The sequence below is a fragment of the Taudactylus pleione genome, unplaced genomic scaffold, assembly GCF_031769625.1.
Source record: "Taudactylus pleione unplaced genomic scaffold, aTauple2 ptg000609l, whole genome shotgun sequence".
NCBI classification, from domain to species: domain Eukaryota; kingdom Metazoa; phylum Chordata; class Amphibia; order Anura; family Myobatrachidae; genus Taudactylus; species Taudactylus pleione.
Genome location: NW_028285011.1, coordinates 4,846,392 through 4,868,852, shown reverse-complemented (window position 1 = coordinate 4,868,852; position 22,461 = coordinate 4,846,392). Strand labels below are relative to the sequence as shown.

General features: G+C 43.3%; 1 protein-coding gene across 3 annotated transcripts in view; it reads left to right on the top strand.

Moving 5' to 3' along the window:
• UBE3A (ubiquitin protein ligase E3A) overlaps nt 1-22,461 on the top strand; it is a 67,391-nt gene that overhangs the window by 18,273 nt on the left and 26,657 nt on the right. Inside the window, exons 3-5 of one of the 3 annotated variants that reach the window (XM_088454101.1) lie at nt 11,152-11,219; nt 11,953-12,263; nt 15,381-16,630. In XM_088454101.1, coding sequence (XP_088310227.1) covers nt 11,218-11,219; nt 11,953-12,263; nt 15,381-16,630 — 1,563 coding nt within the window. In that variant the 5' untranslated portion in view covers nt 11,152-11,217. The remainder of the gene's footprint in view (nt 1-11,151; nt 11,220-11,952; nt 12,264-15,380; nt 16,631-22,461) is intronic. The other 2 variants (XM_088454100.1, XM_088454102.1) reach the window with 2 other exon arrangements.

Sequence of the window (22,461 nt, the reverse complement as noted above, 5' to 3'; positions counted from 1 at the left end):
GAGGCACACATTGGGGGGAATGATGCAGAGTCACACATGGACTGGGGCACTGGACAGAAGCACACTTTGGGGACTGGGGCACTGGACAGAGGCACACTTTGGGGACTGGGGCACTGGACAGAGGCACACTTTGGGGACTGGGGCACTGGACAGAGGCACACTTTGGGGACTGGGGCACTGGACAGAGGCACACTTTGGGGACTGGTGCACTGGACAGAGGTACGCATTGGGGACTGGGGCACTGGACAGAGGTACGCATTGGGGACTGGGGCACTGGACAGAGGTACGCATTGGGGACTGGGGCACTGGACAGAGGTACGCATTGGGGACTGGGGCACTGGACAGAGGCACGCATTGGCGACTGGGGCACTGGACAGAGGCACGCATTGGGGGCAGCTCTCCATACTCCCCAGGGCCTGGCAGCAGTGACATCGGTTCGGCTGCCTGTCAGTCGGCTCTGCAGCACTTTGTACATCGGTGTGGTGAGCAGTCTCTGGACATTCCCTGCTCACCACACTGAGCTATGTATGGCCGGCGCATTGTAGTGACAGGCAGCCAATCTGATGGTCTGCTAGGCTGCCTGTCGCAGAAGACACTCCATGCTGCTCCCGGGCCGGCGTGTATGGACAGCCGCCCGGCAACTTCCCTCCCCAGGTGCAGGCCCCCCAGACACAGCTGGCAGCCCTGGGTGCGTCTTCCGATGGCCGCCGCGCAGCACCCGCTATTGCACTTTTGTGCAGCCGCTCTGCGAGTCTGACCTGGTTACAGGGGGAATGCGGGAAGGAGACGCTGGCTCGCTGCTGCTACTCGTGGGCGTGGCCAGACAGTCTGAGGTCGGAGCGTGGTGACTGAGGAGATGCTGGTGGCTATTGGTTGAAAAGATGCCGCCGGCGGTGATAGGCTGCTGCACCCAGCGGGTCCTGCAGGGCCCGCTGAGTTTTTAAAATCTGGTCTGGAACTCCCTATAGCGCGTATTTTGCGAACCGTGCTACTTATTTAGTGTAGAACAGGAAGCTGCATTTTATTGGTGGAACATGTTACGTTTGACATGCTTTTTTACTTAAAGATTGCTTAAAGTGAACTAAATTCTATGTTAAGTCTAAGTCACAAAGACATTTTCTAAGACCCTACAGTGTTCTCCCCAGGCTGTTTTCTGCGGGCGTATTGCCTGGCAGAAATAGCCCACCGCCCGGAACTCGAACCCCCCCCCTGCCGCATGCCCGGTCACCCTCCGCCTCCTGGTGTGGAACGCTGGCCTCTGAAGCGACCGGAGGCTAAAGAAGGCTCCGATTGCATCAGAGGCAAGCCGTTCTTAGTGATGTGCGGCGTGGGTGATATCATGACGTCACCTTCGACGTGAAGAGCTTACACTGTGCGCCTGCTAGATCCAGTCAGAGCGAGGTAGTGGGGAGTTGGAGCGCCGCCGCCGAGCATGTTCAGGTAAATTCTGGGCTGCATATGGGGCCGGTCTGGGGGCGCTGCATATGGGGCCGGTCTGGGGGCGCTGCATATGGGGCCGGTCTGGGGGCGCTGCATATGGGGCCGGTCTGGGGGCGCTGCATATGGGGCCAGTCTGGGGGCGCTGCATATGGGGCCAGTCTGGGGGCGCTGTATATTTCAAGTTTAAATCATTATAAGGTCAGGGTTTAAAACATTTTATTATTGCAAAGGCCCCACCCGGCTACTTCTTGATACCACCCGGCTGGAAAATTTTTCTGGGGAGAACAACGCCAAAGATCACATTCTCCCAGCAGAATTGTGCGGGTACCATACTAGGATCCCTACAGCGCAAGAGAAATGTCACCTATAATTTCCCATTGCTGACATCCGTTCTGTTAGAATATGAAACATGCAGTTTGTAGAACGGAGGGAGGGGACTTGGTACAGCACTGGCAGGGGCACGTTCTCCCTAGTGGTTGAGGTCCCTGCTGAGTTCTAAAAATGGAAAGAGTTGTGAGTGACCTTTTTATAAATGATGCCTCCACTTGTCACAATATTACAGTAATACAGCACTCCCTTATTACATGCACTTATCCCCACTGTAATCTTTTCACACATTATCAAATGTGCTTAATTCAGTTCCATTGTTTTCATACCACAACACTGCAATTCTGGCTGGAAGGAAATATATAGCACTGTGTTCAATTCGCTAATTTATCAAGGCAGCTAAATAGGATAATGTTATGCTTGTGTGGACAATCTTCCCTGTGCATGTATCTGTTCCACAGCATGGTTTGTGCGTAAGTGTTGTACATACAATTAAGCATACATTAAAGCATGAGTGTTCTGCATAACTCAGTTGTGGGGATTGGGGCATACAGAAAAGTCAAAAATTAAAGTGAACAAGCACGTGCTCTTATGCTGTGTATTTATAGACGCAACTGCTGGCTTGTTTCCATCTTCTGCATGTCTGCAGACATTGCTAAGATTGCTTTAAAGAGTATATGTGCAATGTGTTTGCTATGTGCATGGTTTTATTTAAAGTATAACTAAAAACCCCTTCATACCCTCAATGTAAAGCTTATGAATTCATAAACACATAATCTATATTTGTAAATAGTGTTACTATCAGTCAGAGTGTATGAATTCACATTAATGTGTATTCTATGTTGTAAGTTAGCGAACAAAGTACCATTGCTGCTAGGTAAACATAATTACTGGTACTTAAAGATTTTAGTTGTAAAAATAGTGTTTGGTTAGATAATTAACATTCATCTTTAACTGTTCCATGAACCCGCATCCAGTTCACTGTAAGAAGTCTCAGGTTCTCTCATCTCTGGATGCCTTCCTCAATGAGGTGCACATTCTATATTGATACATCTTACCTACTTTTAGTACCATACACTTGTTGTTTTCTCTCTTCCCAGTGTGCAGATAGCTATTGGACCTCATTTATGACAGTCAAAAGCTTTTTTAATGTCATGCACCTCAATTTGCACTAGTATGCTTAGATTTCAGCCAAAATCCCTTGGTTTGTAGAATAATACAGCAGTGTTTGCGAAGAAGCACAGATTTGAACAGGCTTGAGTTAGGAGCATTGAGGGCATTCTTTGCAAAGGGATGTAGTCAGTTTGCTGGCGGACCGGATGGCAGATGTTGAAATCCTGGCGACGTAATCCCGACCCTGGACTAAACATAGGCGCTGAGATCCTGACGCCAGTTTAGATACCGACAGCCGACTTCCCGATCGTAAGTTAAGCAGGGCGTCTTAGGGGGGGGGGGGGGGGGGGGGGCGGGTTGGTGGCTTAGGTTTAGGCACCAAAGGTGGAGGGTTAGGTTTAGGCACTAATGGGGAGAGTTACAGGGTAGGGAGGATTAAGGTGCAAAAATGGAGGGTTAGAATTAGGGGGAGAAGAGAGAAGAGTTAGCATACCTGACCTCTGTTGGGATACGAGCATAGAGGATGCCGCTGTCGGCATTTTGACAGCAGGCATCCCAACTGCTGGTATTTTATACTGAACCCCTTTGCAAAGCAAGGAGTAGATTCATCGGTGCAATGATAAAATTAGGATTCTTTTTTTATGGAGCAAATTTGTGAAATTGGATTAAAGTGGCATCGAGTGTCACATTTTCATGGCCCTTGATTTGCGGAAGAGCAGTGTCATTTACAATCTGGAAAGAACTTGGATTTTGCACAAATTCAGATCAAACCTTGAGTAATAATGCAAAGCAGTACTTATCATTTCACTGCTGTGAAACTCAGGGCCTGGTTCAGACCCGCTCACTAGGATGTGCTCTCTTGTAGCTGGCCCATTTTTGAATCTGCGCATGCGTATAAGCCATAGTGCACGTGCCAGTCTTTGCAATCGGAAATCGGTCGCTCGAAGTACACAGACTGAGTGCTACTTTAAGTGACTGACAGTGTCGTTTGTGGGTGGTGTCAGGGGAAGGTCTATAAAAACGGGGGTGTAGTGTGAACACAGGCGTGCCTGTGTGTGTTCTAACGGCGTTTCATGGGCGTGCATAATTAGCATGGAGGCGTCATTGTACACGTCACCTGGTTGTATTTCTGCCTGCAGTGCTTGTGGCAGGGTAGGGTCGACCTCAAGGGCTACGGGCAGCTCCGATGGCTCACGATGTTACTGATATCACGTACACTTCCTGGAGATGACGTGTGCTGCGAAGGAAAAGGGGGCGTCTTTAGACCGGTGTGCATTCACTCTGCCATCGCTATCTAAGACATAAAGGGCGTCCTTAAGCCTTGCCGTGCGATCGAGGAATTTGCATACCCTGCCCCTGATGGCTGCGAAAGTGCGCTGCGTTGCATCCGGGTCTGAATCGCACCCTCAGTTTGTAGTCCTTTTAATACAATGTTTGAAGCGGTGTACTAGAAACTGGGATCTGTGGTGGTGGTGTTGATGCTGGCGGGTAGGTTTGTTTAGTTGGACAGTGCGGGCTGTTTGCGAAAGTTTAATAAAAAATATCAATAAAAGGTTGGAAAATGTGAATAGGCATGGGAAGGAAAGAGATACGAATGAAATATATACGGGAAGAGAAGAGAGTAAAGAGGGGGCACACCAGAACGGTTACTAATGAGGGAGAAAAAGAAAAACAGAGGTTAGAGTATGGATAGGTGATGCGATAACAAGTCAGATGATGTGAAAATAGCAGTTATGAACACATGTAAAATGTAAAAATGTATTTTTGAAGCAGGTAATCTACTGAAAGTGTAAAATGATAGATGTAGGAATAAATGCAGGTAATAGGAAGTGGACCTGGCCTGACCAGGTCCACTTCCTATGGTGGAGGATGGGGGTCTGCGTGTCCTTGCAGTAGCTGCCTTTTTTATTCTGGTGATACCTTTTGATACTCTGATATGAAATTACTAAACTATGCCAGTCTAAGTAAGCGTGTCAAGAACCAGAACTGCGAAATAAACAAAGAAAGTTGACCTGAGAGGCACCAGACAAAGATAAAGTGAACATTAAGATAAAGGGATACATTAATAAGAACTCATGTACCTATTTTTTTTTTTTTACACCCTCTTTCCTCTACTGCTTCCAACCTTTGCGCTTATGACTAAACTTCTGTCACTCTCTTCACTCTCCTACCCATCACAATTGATTACTCCAAATCACTCTCTAATCCACTGCCATTGCTTCTGTCTTCCCCTCCACCTCCTAACTACAGGTAACAGGAGCCCCAACCATGGACACAGCCCTATGCCCACAACCTGTCTGTTGTCCCCCTTCCTCCACTATTTTCCCCACGGTCTTCAAACCTTAACTTATCACTAGTTAGCTCTTCCCCTTTACTTGTGTACTCTGGAATGCCAGATGTGTCAGTAACAAGCTCACTCTCTTCCATGATCAATCCATCAGCCTCATTTGCCCTCACTAAAACACTGCCTGTCCTGCAGCCCTTTCCTGTAGCAGTCTATCCTTTACAATCTCCCTGTCCTGATAGCTGCTACAGTGGTAATGTGTCCTACTATGTGTATTTTCTGGCTGTACCTTCAATTTTTTTTCTTGTAAACTCTCAGTTGCCTACTTATCCTCCAGCTTTCACACTTTGTCTCCTCTTGTTTAGCCACCTCCACATTGCTTTGACAATTTTGCCACCTGGCTCTGCCATTTCTTTTCCTTCAGTTTACCCACTTTCATCCTTAGAGGCTCCCCACATGTGCTTATGCATTAAAACTCCTCTATCTCTCCTAGCACACCTGTACAACCTGTCCCTCACTATTGTCCGAATCCCTTTTCTCATCAACATGCACTCTTCACACCCATTGTAAAGGAACCATCTCTTGACCTCCTAACTATTTGATCGCTTGTTCAGTGTTTCTTCCTTATGTACCTGCTCACCACCCCTTCCATTTCTCTTTTTACACCTCTATTGGTACACTCCATTTCTTTCTTCGACTTTAAGTATCACTTTTGTGCCTAGGACACACCAGTTTACTTTTCCTTCCCTTCTCCGCTTGTGTGATTGCGTCTCTGCCATCTCCACTTGAATGGCCGATTGCTACCTCAAGCTCTACATAACAAAACTGAGCTTGTCCTCTTTCCACATCCCAGTGTCATGTCTCTTGCAGTTCATAACGTCACCCTCTCCCTCTTGCGGCATGCCTAGGAATCATTGTTGACATTGCCCATGACATTTCTCCTCACATCCAGTCCCTCACTCAATCCTAAAGCTTTACCTTTCACATTGCAAGGTTTTGCTCTTTCCTCACCTTGGAAGTCACCAAGACACTCATCCCCACTCCTACCTGCCACCCTGATTATGCATCTTTCTGGCCTTCCTGTTACTTATCTGCCCCTGCTGCAGTCTGTCCCAAATGTGACAACATAATCTTTCCCTCCTGCCATCGCTCTTCTGCAGAGTCAACCGCTAGCCTTTCCTTCCACAATACAATGCAAGCTACTTTTCCTCACCTATAAGGCTCTATACAACGTCTCCTTCTCCTACATTTCTGAAATTGTGATGAAATACTCCTACTCCATACTGCTGATGACTTTAGCCACCCCTCCCCTTCAATCACCACCTCACACTCACCACCTTTGGAACTCCATGCCATGTCTGACTAGACTGTACCCCAAGCTCCAATCTTCCAAGCAATCTCTTAAAATTCACCTCAACATTTGCCTCCTTAGCACTATTCTATGTCAACTTCCATCTCATGCTCCACATGCCATCCACTTGCTTCCCACCACTCCCATAGTTTCTAAGGTTGGTCCTCGTCTACCTCAGATATTAATTCTCATGAGTAGGACCTTCTGTGTTCTTACTTCCATCATCTTTATTTGTGTCTTCTGATCTTAAATTGTTTTTTTGCTGATGCAGTTGTTCTCTGGCTCCTATGTTTTTTGTGATGTAACTGCTACGCTTACATGCTAATTTGTTCTGTTTTGTGTGTTGCTGACTTTATAGCGCCTCAGAATATGTGGCACCTCCATAAATAAATGAGGCTGAGGAGCAGAATGAATCAGGACAAACAGTACAGAAATGGGACCTGGTAGACTTTGCTGACCTGTGATGAAAAAACAACAGGCCACTGACGTGTAATTAGTGTAGTTCATACATAAACAAACAAGAAAAGGCTGAATTAAGACAAGAACAGTGCTGCAAAATATCATTAAACACTCTCAGACCTCCCATATGTTTAAAAAGACTTACCTACACATCAGGTACCCACAGTGGAAGGAGGGGAGAGAAAAATACATTGCACTCTACATAGAAGCCAGTCACTCCCATTCAGTCCTGCTTTCTTTTTGTGTAATAAAACTGAGAGAAAGTCAAAATGGGGGCCCAGAGTTGATGGCAACAATTGAAGACTTGCTAGACTGCTGTTTGCCAGCCAACTACTAAACAACCACTAATTTAAACCCATGTCATGTCAGATGTTCCCAAGCGTGGTCCTCAAAGCACCCCAATAGTCAAGTTTCTTCAGGGTCCATAGGGATCCACAAGGATACCATGGGGGTAATATGGTTGGAGAGATCCAGGCACCAAACAGTCAGAGCTTTCAGCTCCCAGGATGCCTCATGTCCTCCTCCATATATACCCAACCCCCAGCCACAGGCCTTCAGTTGTTCGTTTGGTAGATTCAGATGCACCTTTGCAACAGGGGACTGCTTAGGCAGTCCTAAGCTTTTATTTTATTTCTATGTTTTTGGTTTGGCAGTACTGGAGCATCTGAATAAAGACGCATATGCTGCTACTCCGTCTACCCCTGCCAGGCCGCAGCATCAGTAACAGGGCTGGTGATTTCAGCGGGTCTTGGCTGAGCTTGCTAGCAGAGATGCTGGGACCCGGACTGCAACCGGAAGCACAGTAATGTCAGGGAAGGAGTATTTCCGATGTCAAATACACACCGGAAGCCACTGCAGTCGGGGCCTGGGGCATCCGCGTCCTCACCAGACCGCCGGGGCCTTATATCGTCTGACGCCGGAGATCGTCAGCAGACGCTTATGCTGCCACGAGGCCAGCGTACCCGGCCGTTTGATGCAGCTTAGGGGCAGCGCTCCTCTGGCAGCTCCTCCCCTGAAGTTGTCCCGTCAATGGTTTTCGCGCGTCTGGGTCGCTCCTCCTACCCGCCTTGTGTATATGAGATGCTCACGGTCCACTATCAGTGCGCTGCTGTAGCGGTTGGTCTCAGGAGGTTTTGGGTCAGTCTCCCTGTATACCTCTCCCATGGGCCAGGTATATAGTGCTTTATATCCTACCAAGCATCGTGTTTTGAGTAGTTGATTCAGAGCCCAGTGCAACTAAATTTGCATATGCATTGTATGTGACTATTTGCTAGCTGCTGTGTTAATGCTGCCTTTAATTTCTTTAAATATCCTTGGTTGAGCACAGGTGGTTAAATTGATTGAGACACAAGTTAAGTTACCTGTGGTCAAGCATGGATATCCTTAAAACCTGGACTGTTAGGGTGCCTTCAAGAATGAGTTTGGGAACCTCTGCCATATGTTGTATTTAATGGAAACCTAAAACAAAAAAAAACGAATGTTTAATAGTAGTGATGTTTTTTTCTGATTCCCGTTAGAATGTGTTGGTCTTATGCCTCCATATTGTTTTTTGTTTTATGTGAGGTAAATTATTTGTATCAGAATGATACTTTAATGCTCTGGTAACTGCCAAAATATGTTGTAAACCACAGCAACCAGGCTAATTGTAACCAATCTATGCCTAATACAGTTTAGAAAATGTAAGCAAATAGCTGGTAGCTGTGGGCAACAGCGCAAACTTCATATTGTATGTGTGTATGTATATATATTTACAGTGGGTAAAATAAGTATTGAACACCAACATTTTTCTCAGTAAATATATTTGTAATGGGGCTATTGTAATGAAATTTTCACCAAATGTCAGCAACAACCCATGCAATCCACGCATGCAAAGAAATTAAACCATAGATGTCCATAAATTAAGTTGTGCAATGTGAAATGACACCGGGAAAAAGTATTGAACGCATGAAGAAAGGGAGGTGCAAAAAGGCAAGGAATGCCAAGACACCAGCTGAAATCTATCCATAATTTGACAGCAATCCTGCCCCTTGTCAATGCATATTAATATAAGCTGGTTCAGTCCCAACTGATGAACTATAAAATGTCTCATTACCAAGGTGTCGCACAAGAAACATCTCATAATGGGTAAAAGCAAAGAGCTCTCTCAAGACCTTTGCAACCTTATTGTTGCAAAACATACTGATGTAATTGGTTACAGAAGGATTTTTAAACTTCTGAATGTTCCAGTGAGCACTGTTGGGGCCATAATCTGTAGTGGAAAGAACATAATTTCACCATAAACCGGACACGACCAGGTGCTCCTCGCAAGATTTCTGGTAGAGGAGTGAAAAGAATTATCAGAAGAGTTGTCCAAGAGCCAAGTACCACTTGTGGAGAGCTTCAGAGAGACCTGGAATTAGCAGGTACAATTGTTTCAATGAAAACAATAAGTAATGCACTCAACCGCCATGGCCTGTATGCACCCTCACCATGCAAGACTCCATCGCTGAAGAAAAATCATGTTGAAGCTTGTTTAAAGTTTGCTGCACAACATTTGGACAAGCCTGTGAAATACTGGGAGAATATAGTCTGGTCAGATGAGACCAAAATTTAACTCTTTGGATGCCATAATACACACCATGTTAGGAGGAGAAATGGTGCTGCACATCACCCCAAAAAAATACCATACCAACAGTGAAGTTTGGAGGTGGGAACATCATGGTGTGGTCTGTTTTTCAGCATACGGTACTGACATACTTCATATGTCAGAAGAAAGGATGAATGGAAAAATGTACCGAGACATTCTTGATAAAAATCTACTGCCATCTACCAGGATGCTGAAGATGAAACGAGGGTGGACATTTCAGCAAGACAATGATTCCAAACACACAGGCAAGGACACTCTCAATTTGTTTCGGAGAAAGAAAATAAAGCTGCTAGAATGGCCCAACCAATCACCGGACTTGAATCCAATTGAAAATCTATGGAAAGAACTAAAGATCAGAGGCCCTGATTCAGAGCCGGACGCTCTGACAGAGCGCTCTCTCTGAATCAGGGCCAGGCTATTTTTTCTTTAGAACGGCCTCCTGGCCGCTCGCATAGCTGTGCGTGACCACCCACAGCTATAGCGAGCGGCCAGGAAGATGGTCGCGATGGTCAAGACCATCGCGACCATCGTGCTTGCGACGAGACTCTTGTGGTAGGGTCTCGTTGCCGCAAGCCCCAGAGAGATTTCGGCTCAAACAGCCGAAATATCTCCCACTGACATCACTCGTGATGTCAGTTCACTCGTGATGTCAGTTCACTCGTGATGTCAGTGGGGCCGCCCCCAAACGGAGGTGTTCACATGGGAATGCCTCCGTTTGGGCAGCCACTCCCGCGGCCCGCCCACCAAAGGGGGCGTGCTGTCACTCAACATCGACAGCACACCCCTTTGGTACGAGACCTGGAGCGACGGATTGCCCGTCTCTATCCAGGTCTCGCGCATGCACACGACGGAGCTGGCTCCGTCGTGCGCATGCGCTCTGGGCCTCCATTGACCCGGTTGCGAGCGCTCAGCGCTTGCGACCGGGTCTGAATCAGGCCCAGGGTTCATAGAATAGGCCCACGGAACCTTCAAGATTTAAAGAGCGTGTGTATGGAAGAATTGGCCAAAATCACACCTGAGCAATGCATGCGACAAGTTTCTCCATACAGGAGGCGTCTTGAAGCTGTCATTACCAACAAAGGTTTTTGTACTAAGTGTTAAATACATTTCAGTAAGCGTGTTCAATACTTTTTCTGTGTCATTTCACATTATTACACACTATTTAGTTTATGGACATCTTGGTTTGATTTCTTTGCATGTGTGGATTGCATGGGTGGTTGCTGACATTTGGTGAAAATTTCATTGCAATTGCCCCAGTACAAATACATTTACTGAGAAAAATGTTGGTGTTCAATACTTATTTTACCCGCTGTATGTGTGTGTGTGTGCACTTAGTTTGTTGTTTAACAGTTTCTAATGTCAGTTGTCATATTTTGTTTTTCTGTGTAATAGTCTGTTTGATTATATACTGTTTTATATAGGTTTGTGTGTTTTATATAGCATTTATATTTTTATAAAAATGTCCTTTTATTTGTGCCAATTGTATGTTGAGTAGAATGTTCTCCTTGGTGTGCCGAACAATGTATATTTTCCATTTCATTATGACTATAGGTTAGTGTCTGTGGGACAAGGAACACCCAAGCTTTGTGCTTGTAAGGAATTCAGAAAGCCAAAGACATGTAAGGAAATATTAAAAATGTAAATGGAATTCTTTTTTTTTTTTTTTTTTCTTTCTTAAACCCTTTTATATGATGCTTACTTTGCTGAACACAGGGGCAGGCTCAGATGGCCTTTAATACACATTGCAATAATATAATGACTTTTACATTCTTAAAGCCTGCAAATTCCTTTTGTTGTATTAAGGCAAGTCACCTGCAGATTATTAAAGAGTGGAGAATTCGAACAAAGCAGTATGCATGTGTTGTATTCCATTCACACAATATATCACATATTATATATATTTTAAGAAATGTACAATTAATACTTATTTCAACCAAGAAATAGTTGAAACTACTGTATCTGCACAAATCCAATGGGGTTCGTGTGATAGGTCTCAGCCTACGAACAACTAGATTCCTTTCCTAGTTAATAGAAAATGGGTATCGTGTAGGGGATGCTCTCTGCGCTTGCCCATCCGGATAGGTAAGCGCCGAGAGCACCCCGTGCACGATATCATATTTCAACCAAGTAATGATCTAGCAGTCATATAACTATAATGTTCAGTTGTGTCTTCAGGGGATCTCTTAACATCTGATCTGAGGAACTCTCTTGCTATGATTTTGGTTACAAAATTCTGTCATCCCAGAGTGTGTTGTGTATATGCTAGACTAACCCTGCTTTACTAATAATTTGAGTGAGCTTTGAATACAGAAGCTGTACTAATCCACATGCCTGTTTGAATGTTTGCTACAGGAAGCGAGCAGCTGCAAAGCATCTAATAGAACGTTACTACCACCAGTTAACTGAGGGCTGTGGAAATGATTCCTGCACGAATGAGTTTTGTGCTTCCTGTCCTACTTTTCTCCGTATGGATAACAATGCAGCAGCCATTAAGGCCCTCGACTTATATAAGGTTAATGCAAAACTCTGTGATCCTCATCCCTCCAAGAAAGGAACAAGCTCATCTTATCTAGAGAATAACTCCAAAAGTGCCCATACCATCCCGTGCACAGACAGAAAGATGAACAAGAAGGAAATACACGGACCCAGGGATGATTTCAAAGGTAACATTTTTATGGTCTCTAATCACAATGATGAGCCTGCATGCATACACAACATGTATATCAGAGGTGATTCCCAACCAAATTAAATATTTTTTAACCCCCTGCCTAACTAGAAGAAAGGATAGGAGGGGGGAGGCTTCTGTAGCCATCCCGTCAGTGATCTTGATGAATGATAAACCACACAGCTCAGTATAATAGTGGTATTCAGTATTTGAGTACTATACAATTTTGCAGGATTAGCTCTCAGGAAGGGAGTGAATATGCAGTGAACCGGTCATTCGCCAATTTGGGGAAGGGGAGTTGGCAATATAGTATTTGTGAATGCATCTTATTAATATTAGAGAGTGGAATGTATTTCTTCTGATTATTTGTAATGCTATATAATATATTGTGCTAGTCTAGCTCACATTCTTTACGCAGCTAAGCTAATTGCTTGGAGAATTCACTCTGGTAGAGGTAAATATAGCCTACACTATCCATTTCTGACTATGTGTTACACGCGACTAATAATTTTCACAAATCTGTACTACCTGTGTTTAAAATGATTTTGAGACTAAATCTAGTTATATTGCTAGCTATCGGTGTCTTCTATGAGGTGTGGCTATTAAATAACGAGACTGATGCTATAATATGCTTAATTTTAATGAATACCTTTCTGCATCCACACTGCTGCATTCTTCTTTTCCATTGGTCAAAGCCGTGCTTTACTTTTTTTACCTCCGTAACTGATGCAAAACGTGTTCCCTTGACTACAGACTTGACTTTAGGGAAAAGACAGAAGTCACACTGTGTTAGGTCTGGCGAGTATGGAGGGTGTTCTAGCACTGCAATCTTTCTTGGCCAAAAACTTCCTCACAGAGAGAGCTGTGTGGGCTGGTGCATTGTCCTGATGGAGGATGAAACCATTTTTCCTCAACTCTGGGCTCTTTTTTTTTTCTTATTCATTCTCACAAAGTTGCTAGAACATTTTTGTAGTAATGTTGATTCACTGTTGCGCCTTCTGGTACCCAGTCTTTCAAAATAACACCCTTGATATCAAAGAAAACAATTAACATGGCTTTGAATTTGGATTTGCTGTGACGTGCTTTCTTCATTGTTGGTGATGATGGTGTTTACCAGTGCATGGACTGACGTTTTGTGTCCGGATCATACTGGAAGATCCATGCTTCATCACAGGTAATAACTTCGCTGGAATTTGTTCCAAAATGTCTGTACAAATTTGCTTACGACTTTTTCTGCTTGGCAGTGAGAAGCCTTGGATCCATCTTGGCACAAACTTTTGTATGCTAAGATCTTAATGCAAAACTTCCCTAACCGTTTCTTTGTTGATGTTTACCATTTCTGCTATCATTCGGATGCTTAGTCGACGGTCATTTTCTAAAAAAATTTTTCACATTTTCATTTGTTTTTGATGTACAAGGCCTTTCAGGTCATTCATCATTTCGACATCCTTCCGACAGTCGCTAAATCTTTTGTGCCCCTAAAACACACGTGCACGTGACATACAATCTGCCCCATAAGCCTTGGTTAGCATGCGGAAAGATTTGGTGGTCGTTTTGGTCACTTTAACTAAAAATTTACAGTAACACGTTGCTCTACTTTTGAACCAAGCATTTTTATGATGCACGGGAAAAACAGCTACTTCCAACGCTGTGTGACAGCAAACTATCTGGGCGAGAGGGGTGAGACTTGCAAAACCGTTTTGGGTTCGTCCAAGGTCAATGTTCCCCCACTCCCTTTTAAGTCCTGCAGTACAAGTACAGTCTCGTTATTTAATAGCTACACCTCATATATTGTAAGCAGTGGAAGCCTATTTGTGTGTTTAAAGACCCATTCAGATGCTCTGTGAAGTGGCTGCCAAACCTTACCTACTTGCCAACCATCATCATTTTGTGGGCTTATCAGTGCATTACACTCCCCGTGTGATGTATAGGCAGCTAACCAGCATAGTGGAAGCACAACGTTTGTGGTAGCAACACGTCATAGGCTGGTAGTATGCTGGAACAAACGGTTCAGATAAGTATGTCCGGGTGTTATCCTTATGGTGGGTACACACTGGGCGATTAAAGTGGACGACTGAACGATAACGATATCGTTATCGTTCAGTCGTCCACTTTATCGTCCATTTTTTACACAAAAGCGATGAACGATAACGACGACGCGCGTTCCCGCGGGTCTTTCGTCATCATCGTTCATCGGGATAACATGCAGGCCAACCTGACGATGTCGTCAGGTTGCTGCATGTAGGGGAATGGGGGAGAGAGCCCGGCGCTGAACAATATCGTTAATGTCCGGGGACACACTAGACGATATCGCTCAGGGAGCATATCGTCTAGTGTTTCCAAACCAATAGTCAGCAATAATGTCATCAGAACCATTGGCGGGTGTGTACTTCCCATATGTCTGTGAACGGCATTGTTCACAAACATCAGGTCGCCCCTACAGCACAGCCGATGCCGATATATTTGAAAGATATATCGGTGCAACTGGCTGTGTATACGGACAACTTTCCGACTGTATACTTGCTGTAGGGGATTACCAGCGCTGACCTTTCAACTGGGCGGACAAATTTTAATGCGCACCCAGTTGTGATATCAACCCAGACACATCGAGTGGCCAATTGGCAAGTGTGTATAGGTTATCAATAGGCCGCTCTGACGGCAGATCGGTCTGCTGTGCGATCTGTCGTCAAAGTGTGTACCCAGCTTACTAACCAAAGTAAAGACATTTTTGTCTAAATAAGGTGTTTTTTTTTTTTTTTTTTAAACTGCTTGAAAAACATAGATAGTGTATAGAAGAAATTAAATTTTGTAAGATATAAAGATAATTATTTGCACTATGAAAGCATTCATGATGTATAGAAAGTTAATTCCCAAATATATGCATGTGCAGGTTCTGTTATTTAGTTTCTTCAAGGTAACGATTTCTGACCGTTTGTTCTGGTCTTCCATTAGCAACTGTGCTGTAGACAAACTTTTATGTGGTGTCGCCACCTTCATGAGCAGCACATCATTTTGCTACACCCCGGAACCTTGGTTGAAATGAACCTTTTAGAGCACAGTTTCTGCTAATGTCTAGTATTGAATGAGGAACAATGACTTTGTTTTCCTGTTTCAGATGTGACATTCCTCTCTGAAGAAAAAGTGTATGAAATTCTTGAGTTATGTCGAGAAAGAGAGGACTACTCTCCTCTGATTCGGGTGATTGGGAGAGTGTTTTCCAGCGCTGAAGCCTTGGTTCAGAGCTTCCGAAAAGCAAAACGGCACACCAAGGAGGAGCTGAAATCCTTACAAGAAAAGGATGAAGACAAGGATGAAGATGAGAAGGAGAAAGCTGCTTCCTCTGCTGCTGCTGCTATGGAAGACGATTCAGCAGCTTCCTCCTCCAGGTTAAATGACGGTGCACAGGGAGAGAACAACATACCGAAACTAGGCCCGGAAGAGGTGTCCCTAGACATTGAGGCTGTTAGACGGGTCTATCACAGGTTACTTTCTAATGAGAAAATAGAAACTGCCTTTCTTAATGCACTTGTGTACCTATCTCCCAATGTGGAATGTGACTTAACTTATCATAATGTATATTCACGAGACCCCAACTATCTAAATTTGTTCATTATAGTGATGGAAAATGGTAATCTCCATAGCCCAGAGTACCTGGAAATGGCGTTGCCTCTGTTTTGCAAAGCAATGAGCAAATTGCCGTTGGCAGCACAAGCTAAGTTGATCCGACTGTGGTCAAAATACAGCGCCGAGCAGATTCGCCGGATGATGGAAACTTTTCAACAGCTGATTACATACAAAGTTATAAGTAATGAGTTCAACAGCCGCAACCTAGTCAACGATGATGACGCTATTGTGGCTGCATCAAAATGCCTGAAAATGGTTTACTATGCAAACGTCGTTGGGGGAGAGATTGAGACAGACCACAACGAAGAGGAGGATGAAGAACCTATACCTGAATCCAGTGAGCTAACCCTCCAAGAGCTCCTGGGCGAGGAGCGCAGAAATAAAAAAGGGCCCCGGGTAGACCCGCTTGAAACTGAACTTGGTGTCAAAACAATTGATTGCCGGAAACCTCTCATCCCTTTTGAAGAATTTGTTAATGAACCACTAAATGATGTTCTTGAAATGGACAAAGACTATACTTTCTTTAAAGTAGAAACTGAAAATAAATTCTCTTTTATGACGTGTCCCTTTATCCTGAATGCTGTAACAAAGAACCTGGGTCTGTACTATGACAACAGAATCCGCATGTACAGTGAGCGAAGAATCACAGTCCTTTACAGTTTAGTGCAAGGACAGCAACTTAACCCTTACCTGAGACTCAAAGTACGGAGAGATCACATCATAGATGATGCTCTGGTTAGGGTAAGTTTATTGGGTTTATTTTATTCTTTTTAAAAATAAATCTCTATTTAAGGTGCATTATATATGTTATTCTTTAAAGGTCTTTAAAAGTGTTCATTGTTAGTTACACTGAATAGTTTCTGTAGCCTTTGTGAGGCTTCAAAATCATTGTTTTGGCATCTTTAACATCTGGGAGAAAAAATGTGGAAGTAAATGGATGAATTTTTTCAAAATCAATGTAGACCATTACATACAAGGGTTGTTCAAAAAGTAATGCCTAAATGCTCACAACTCAAATTTTATTATAGATGCAGATTTGAAAATTTGCAGTAAAATACATTGAAGTCTTAGTAACAGAATGACTCTACTCAAAAAATTCACCATCTGCCTTCAAACATTTTCTCCACCTCTCAACCCAAGCTGTGAATCCACTTTGGAAAAATTCCAGTGGTTGGTGTGTGACCCAGGAACGTATGGCGTTTTTAACAACCTCTGTCTTCAATATGTTGACCCCGGAGACAGTATTTGCGAGGGCCAAACAGATGACAGTCAGAAGGGGCCAAATCCGGACTATTTGGATGTGGCATTATTGCCCACCCCATTTTGGCAATGGCCGCAGATGTTGCCATTGAAGTGTGAGGTCTGGCATTGTCGTGGTGTAAGATGACATTTGACAGTGGAATTGTTGACCTTTTCTTGCGGATGGCTTCTTTCAGCTTCTTAAGTGTAATAATGCATCGATCACTGTTGATTGGTTTGGTTCCAAGTAATCGATGAGAATAACACCTCGGCAATCCCAGAAGAATGTGGCCATGACTTTGTTTATGGATCGCTGTGATTTAAACTTAAACTGGTCTGGGTGAACTTGTTTCCATTGCTTTGATTGGGCCTTTATTTCTGGGTCATAAAGGAATACCCAGGTCTCCTCTCCTGTAATGACATTTTCCAAAAACGTCTCAGGGTTGGCTTCAAAGTTGGTCAAAAGGTCATTGCACACTTCCACCCTCTGGGCCTTATGATCCCTGGTTAATTGCTTTGGAACCCATTTAGCACACACTTTACGATATCCCAAATCATTGATTAGTGTTTCTACAGTGCCATGGCTACATTCCAGTTAATCACTGACATCTCTGGTCACACGATGGTCTTTCTGAATCATGGCATCGACTTTGTGTCTGTTCTCCACCACGAGGTTTGTCGCACACGGACGATTCTCCCAATTGAAAACACTTCATCCACCTTCTGACATTGCTATAGTCCATTGTACGCTCACCATATACTTTTTTTCAGTCTTCTGTGGATTTCTGTAGTACTGTAGCCTTCTTTTTCCAGAAATTCAATGACTGCTCTTTGTTTCATCTTTTATTCCATGGTATTCCTTGGACTACCTAAACAAAAATACATATTAGCTAGCAGACATATTAAACTACAAACTGACAAAGTTTCAAATAAATATTGCATATTATTTCAGAGTTATGAGCATTTAGACATTACTTTTTGGACAACCCTCGTCCATAGGATTGGTTTATAATTCAAATGAGAACGTTTTACATTAGTTTTACATTAGAATTGGCATACGGTAATAAAAGTGTATCTTTTATTGAAGTAATTGATGTTTGTATACCATGTTAAGTAATAATTACATATACACTATGTAATTTAATTGCAGTCAGGACAGCAAAGTTAGAAAGTATTGTAAAAATGAACTTCAATTGATAAATGATCTAAAAGGGGATCATCCTGGACTTCCTCATTTACCAGCAGTTGCCTCTGATCCAGCAGCTCTGTCATATTGTAGAGAAGACCATTGTCTGCTTATCTGGGCAGTATCCGCTGCTGCATACAGTGCACATCGCAGCTCTGGAACGTATAGGTCATGCGTATATATGTTCTCCCCTTATTATATGTGACTCGTCACACTGGCAGCAGATCCCTGCTAATGGTGGTCCATGAACTGTATGTGGTGGCTTAAGTAGCAGGTTTGTCCAAACCTTACAGTGGACCAGTCACAAGCAGGCCAGCCAGTACATGCTGTGAGTTGATGCTCTATTTGAAATGCATTAAACAGTAATCACTATATTTAGCAGCCTGACTTATGTGCTGCACATGGATGGCAACATTTTAGGTTTGGTAAAATAAGTAACACATTACTATTTATGATGTCAGTAGAGATAACAGTACATCATATTACCAGATAGTTTGATTCAGCACAGATCAGTCTGGCCTTCAGGTTACCTTTTGTACCTATTAGGTGGCAATGGTGAGCTTTTCAGTCTGCCCTGCAAGGTGCTCAGGGCACAAATGTAGTTCATCCACCCAAACATTAAGATACCTGTATTACAAACAAAGCTAACCCATCTGCAGCGTTCAGCTCAACAGTTTTGTACTTATTTAGCTTGTCTGTAACAAGCTGTAGTATACACAGAATATGAGCTTTGATAATATGCTCTATTGGATTTGGTACATTTTACCCCCACCCTGTAAAAAAAAAAAAAAAAAAACACACAAAGAACTTTAACGATTAAATCTAGCTCTTTTTATTGAGATTCATAGTAGTTTTTATTAATATTCATAGTCGGTTGACAAGATATGTGAAGTTTTTCTGCTGACTAATGCTGGAGACAATGTATATATTTAGCTGTTAAACCTATCTACTTATCACCAGGAATATTCAGCCAACTACATTCATTTCCACTTTCCCCCCTGCTATCTGTTTTTCTTCTCTGCAGTAGAACTTGGCAGGCAGAATGGATTTCTATCAGTTTTGTACTTTCCTCTAGCAGATTTGCTGTACTGGAGAGAAGTTGATTTTTAGTGCTGCAATTAAGTAGTAAGGTATCAGAAACTTGACAGCTCAGTAGATGGGAACATTTTCTATTCTATATTTTGACCCTGTTCTTAACTTTCAGAGTACAGATGTTTCGGCGGGATGGGAGGACTATAATGGGTCTATGTACTAATAATTGTGGAGCTGCAACGATTATTAACTATTCATATTGCATGCGTACAGTGTCAGCTTCTGTAGCTGGCCAGAGAGAAGATTGAAAGATCTCTCTCCTGCATCTGGAACCTCCATAGGCTTAAAGCAGTTTAGACCATCTGAAAATGGTGTAAACCAGTGGTTCTCAAACTCTGTCCTCAGCTCACCTAGCAGGTGCACAGATGTAGTCATTACTCACCGACACATTTTAACCACTTGCCTGACAGGGTAGCTTCAGATGCGACCATACCAGACTGGGCTTTCCCTGACATGGTCGCATCTGATGTGAGCAGTCAGAAATGCCCACTAGGCGGCTGCGGGAAGGTAATCTTCACTGCAGGGCTGATTACTTGCAGCGGCAGGACACACAGGCTGAGGGTCCCCTGGAGAGAGGCAGCGAGCCCTGCAATCGGCACCAGTGGCAGCCCTTGATAATAACCTAGCAGCTGCCGGAGTTAGGAGGCAGAGTGGGTGTGGTTAGCGGCGATTGGAAAAGGAGACGCTGAGGACCTGCTGTTTATTTGATGGGGAGACACTGAGAACTTTTATTGGCTGCTGCGGCTCTCACAGGTCAGTAACTCGCAGCGCATCCTGCAGGACCCACACATTTTTAAAAATGGAGTCCCTCACTGCTTGTAGCGCATAAGTGTTATAGCGCGTATTTTGCGATCACTGACTATACAGTATACTAGGACTGGCCATCGGATGGGTGTCCATTGATGTGTCCACTAGTTATTACCATCGAAGGCACACATCTATGGAGAACTATCAATGTTTTGCACTCCTTGATGGCCACTGCTGCGGCGGGGAATGGAGGGCTGCGGGCCAATCATAAAAAAAAAAAAGAAGGGGTGTGGGGGCGCGCTCAGTGGTTGCAGTCTCAAACAAACAAACCGATGGATTCTATTGATGGTTGAACCCATCGGCCGTCGATGGTACAGCTGTCAATTGCCATCGTTACAGTATCCCATAAGAATTGCTATTTTTATTGTATACGGTGTTTAAAATGTTTTTATTTGTTTTTTATAAAATCGTGTTGGATAAGTTTTAAAAAGATGTTCTTGACCTAATTCAGTCATAAAAAGATAATTTTTGAGCGTTGTTTGGAAAAAGAATTTGTAATTTAAGTGGTTAAAACATTCACAGGTGGAGCTAATTATTTCCCTTGTGATTCTCTGAGGAGGAGTGGAAAACATGCTCTGTATGGGTCCTAAGACAGAGTTTGATAGCCTGTGGTGTAAACTATTGGGGCCAAACTCCGAAAGCTTAGCTTTTTGCAGTTTGGTACATAGGGGTCAGATCGTAGTCCCCATTGAGAATATTGGGACTGCGATCTGCAGTGCTAATAAGCACTTTGCTGGAGAATTCTGTGAAATGTCCTGCTTTGTGCCATTAGTACATAGGTACAATACATATAATTATGCAGAACCTGCTGTTCCTACATACTTTTATGTAAAAAACTGCTTAATACATAGGCCCCTTAATCATTTTCTTTAGGATGATGTTAAGCAGTTTGTTTGTGGAGAAAAATGCTTTCTATTTTTAATGAATTCTATGTATAGGTTCTCCAGTTTGTCAATCAGTATCCCTACTGTTCACTTACTGCCAGTACTTTATATGCTAATAAATCTAACTAAATGTTACTATGCAGACTTTAGAAGGGTATTGTAAAAACACTGTGTTCCTTTTTTAAATTAACTCTCAGATGTAAATTTGCAACAACAAAAAGTACACAGTAGCGACCATCAGCTTTTCACTGATTTTTCTAGATAAGTGATGCCTAATTTTTGCTCCCCTGTGGTATAGAAGCATATGGAATACACTCCGTTTCTATCTAATCTTTATTTTCCTAACTCCACTTCCCATTCAGCCATTGAATGAGAATCCGTGTGCCCACATCATGTGAGGAATATGGTAAATGTTGCACACATACGCACGGCTGCAGGAGGTAATGCCCTCCAGTATTTTCTGCTCTTCTTCTGTATTTTTACTGTTTTATGCAAACAAATAACATTGTGCTATTTTAGAGACCCCATGGACATCATTATTGCTCACAGATCGTTTCAAGATCAGTAGCTCATGGATAGTCACCTACCTCGATGTGTGTCTTATATTTAATATACATTTTTTATGTTTTTGGATTTCATTAATAAACATTTTATAATGTATGTTCAAAAATGTCACCCACATTGAGTACAGGGTAATCTAGAGTTTGCATAGAGGTTTGGCTTTGAATCCTAAACAGGTTGTGTGAAAATATTGCACACACCCTAATGCCGCGTATCCCCTTGCCGATTAAACTGAGCAACTGAATGTTATCGTTCAATCGCTCATTGATTGGGCATGAAAATGTCAAACGACCAGCGACGCACGCTCCTGCTGGTCTTTTGACATCCATCATCGCCTGAACATGCCGGTCAATCTGCCGATAACGACAGATTGGGCATGTTCAGGGATGAGGGAGGATGCCTGCACTGACTGACATATCGTTCAGTGTAGGCACTGCAGGGGAAGAAGAACGACTGTACGAATACAGTGTTGTAATTGTACTGTCGTTCCACTATCTGCTAGTGGATACGCACCTTAACATTATACATTTCCTATTGGGACATCTGTATGACGTGAAATCTACCAAATGAGTATAAAATTAAGTTAGGGTAAGGTAGGAGTTTGTCTAACTAAACATGGGAGTCCTGCAGTACCAACCTCCCAGATTGTACAGAAATAAATGTCCAAATGAAAATAATAATCCAGTACTAAAGGTATAACTCTTAAACCAAAAAGCTCATTGGAGCCGCCCTGAGTCTAAAAGTGTGTGATGAAAGATTTGACATGGATCTGGCTTTTAAAAGCAATGTCTGTGTAAGGTCCA